The sequence below is a fragment of the Populus trichocarpa genome, chromosome 1 (assembly GCF_000002775.5).
Source record: "Populus trichocarpa isolate Nisqually-1 chromosome 1, P.trichocarpa_v4.1, whole genome shotgun sequence".
NCBI classification, from domain to species: Eukaryota; Viridiplantae; Streptophyta; class Magnoliopsida; order Malpighiales; family Salicaceae; genus Populus; species Populus trichocarpa.
This window is the reverse complement of record NC_037285.2, coordinates 4809194-4811717: the sequence shown is the minus strand read 5'-3', so window position 1 is coordinate 4811717 and position 2524 is coordinate 4809194. Positions and strand designations below refer to the sequence as shown.

At 32.8% G+C, this 2524-nt stretch overlaps 1 protein-coding gene across 1 annotated transcript; it reads right to left on the bottom strand.

The window, feature by feature from the left end:
* Nucleotides 1–353: 353 nt before the first annotated feature.
* LOC112325306 (uncharacterized) lies at nt 354–1563 on the bottom strand. Its single transcript, XM_024591540.2, has 4 exons — nt 1552–1563; nt 1250–1464; nt 614–1129; nt 354–489 (listed from the first exon to the last, which is right to left on the bottom strand). The coding sequence occupies exons 1-4, from the start codon at nt 1561–1563 to the stop codon at nt 354–356; spliced, it is 879 nt and encodes a 292-aa protein (XP_024447308.2).
* Between the last annotated feature and the right edge of the window lie 961 nt (nt 1564–2524).

Genomic DNA, 2524 nt, shown 5'->3' with positions numbered 1-2524 from the left:
TGATTTCTTCTTTATATGAGTATTTATTGTGTGCACATAATAATTATGTTTTTTTTTAATATCATATTCTTGTTAATATACGTATATCCTTTACTAATTCATTGGTTTTAATGAAAATTATTAATATTGATATATAAATTAGCCAAGGAATGATTTTTTCTCTTTTAAGAATTGTATTCAATGTTATAATTAGCATGTAAAGAAGAGAAGAACTCATCAATTATAGGCTGTGAAGTGAAGAGAAATAGGTAAATGTAAAATAATAAAAGACAAACAAAATTAGAAAATAAATAACAAATAAAAGGCATGTTGGACAAATTGGACAATGATTTATAAGAATGTGAGGTTAAAAATCAAACCTTTGAGGATGATGAGGATGTTGTCCGTTGTTTTTTCAAAGGTGGAAGTGAGTGATCAAATGTCTCAGATGTAACTATGTTTCCCAAGTTTCCTTGGACTTCAATTGCTTTGTCATGCTCATCTTCATGACTATTGTAATCAAAGGAGTTAAAGAGATGCATGGCAGAAGCATCATAGGTTAAGAACCATCAAATTTAGCACGTGTCAAGGACAAAAAAAAATGTAAAGAAAGTGTGGGGAAATGCAAACTTGCCTAAGTTGCTGTGTTGCAGCTTCAAAATCAAGTGCACGTCGTGCTTCACTGTTTATGCTTGTTTCCTTGTTTGGTGATATGTTCTGAGGTGGTGTCTCCAAGTAATTAGGAGCAATCCTGAGTTGTGTGACAGTATTTTGTGGAGTTGATGGAGTTATGAGAACCTGTTTCATAGAGCTTAATGGAGTAGATGTCTTGGATGTAGCAGATGATTTAGGTTCTGGAGTTGGTGTTTCTAAAGGATGGATGCTCTTATTTGTGGTGTCGTCAAAGATATTAGTAATGATAACCTCACATCTGTTGGTGATGGATCTGAAAGCACCAAATCGAAGCTGAAAAATCATGCTTTTGTTCAACTTTGCTGCCATGGCAGGAGGAAGAACTGAGGGATCAATAAATTTTTTATCATAGACATAATGGTGGGCTGATGATCCAAAAAAGTTCTCCGCAGTTTTCCCAAATAGAAAAAAATTAGTGACATCTTCTCCATCGGTAACAATGCATTCTAAGCGAAACCTATAATATAAAATTGATGACATGTTCATTAATAAGAAGTTTATGATAATTTATCCAAGAAATATTTTTTTTTTATTTAACAACTTAATATTGCTTCAGTTGTGAAATTAGATGAGTTACCATGGAACTGGAAGAGAGGTGATAGCATCATGATCCATGCACGTGTAATTTTTTTCACCCCCACTAAGTTTTTTGTTGCATTTTGGACAGCCTGGATACCACCAGCCATTGGGGAAATCAAAGTCAACAATCGAAGCTTGACAGGTGAATCTTAGATGCTGGTAATGGAAAGGAAATATATGTTTCAGGAGTGTGGTTAAATGAAATTTAAAAAACTAATTATATGAAGAAGGTAAAGCATGTTATCAAAGCTAATAATAAAAGGGTTTAAAAAATAACCTTGTACTCATAAGGATTCATACAAAGAATCTCATGTATTGTTCTCCTATTTTCTTTGATTTGTTCCTCTATCGATAAAACAACATTTGATGATGAAGGGAGTTGTTGTATTTCAACGGGTAGTTGTGCAAAGCTGCGTGTACAATCGATTAAAAAAGATGGTGAAAAAATAATTAGTTAGAAAAAAATTGATAATGGTAAAGCATAAGAGAGATGGTTGATGTTGGAATAACTTAAAAATGTTTATATGCTAAGCATTCTGGTATGTCCGGATTGAAGTACCAAAGAGAGGCGGCTGTATTGTTAAGATTTGGTTTTCCTTGTGAACAAAAGAGTTTTTTGTAATAAAATGAAAGGGGAATTAGTTGGATCAGAATGACAATAAAAATCTTTTAAAAAAATTATTTTTAGAAAAAAAATTAAATGGAAGTTAAAATTACCCTTAAATTCTGTGACACGAAATCCAGCAAATGCAATGATAACCTGAGATGGTAGGTTATGAAGAGCGAGCTCATCAAAATCTCTGGCACTATCACCCCAAAGAGTTATGCGAAGCTCCTCACAACTTTGAAAGAAAATACAAAACAAATTGGATCAATAAGCTTGATAAAAGTAAGGTAATTTGCATTTAATTTTTCAACTCACCGAATGTTCTCAATCATGAATTCTCTCTTATTTTCGAGCGTCTGTCCACGAACCATAACTTGTTCAAGTGGCTGCAATGCTTTAAGTCTTCCAAGGACATCTTAAAAAATAGGAATGAATGCTTTTAAGTGATGTTATCAAGTTGAGTTCAATAATAGAAATGTTTTATAATAGGCTAAATGAATGAAGTAGATGGTAAACCTGTAAGAATTCTGGAGCCTTTTGACTTGGTCAAAATATGTGCATAGTCAATAAAATTGAAGTAGTATCTAGGAACATGAGGTGTAATAGCTTCAATGCCTGTAATTTTTGTGTTAGATTTGAGATCAATTACAGCATCATGGGCAGCAA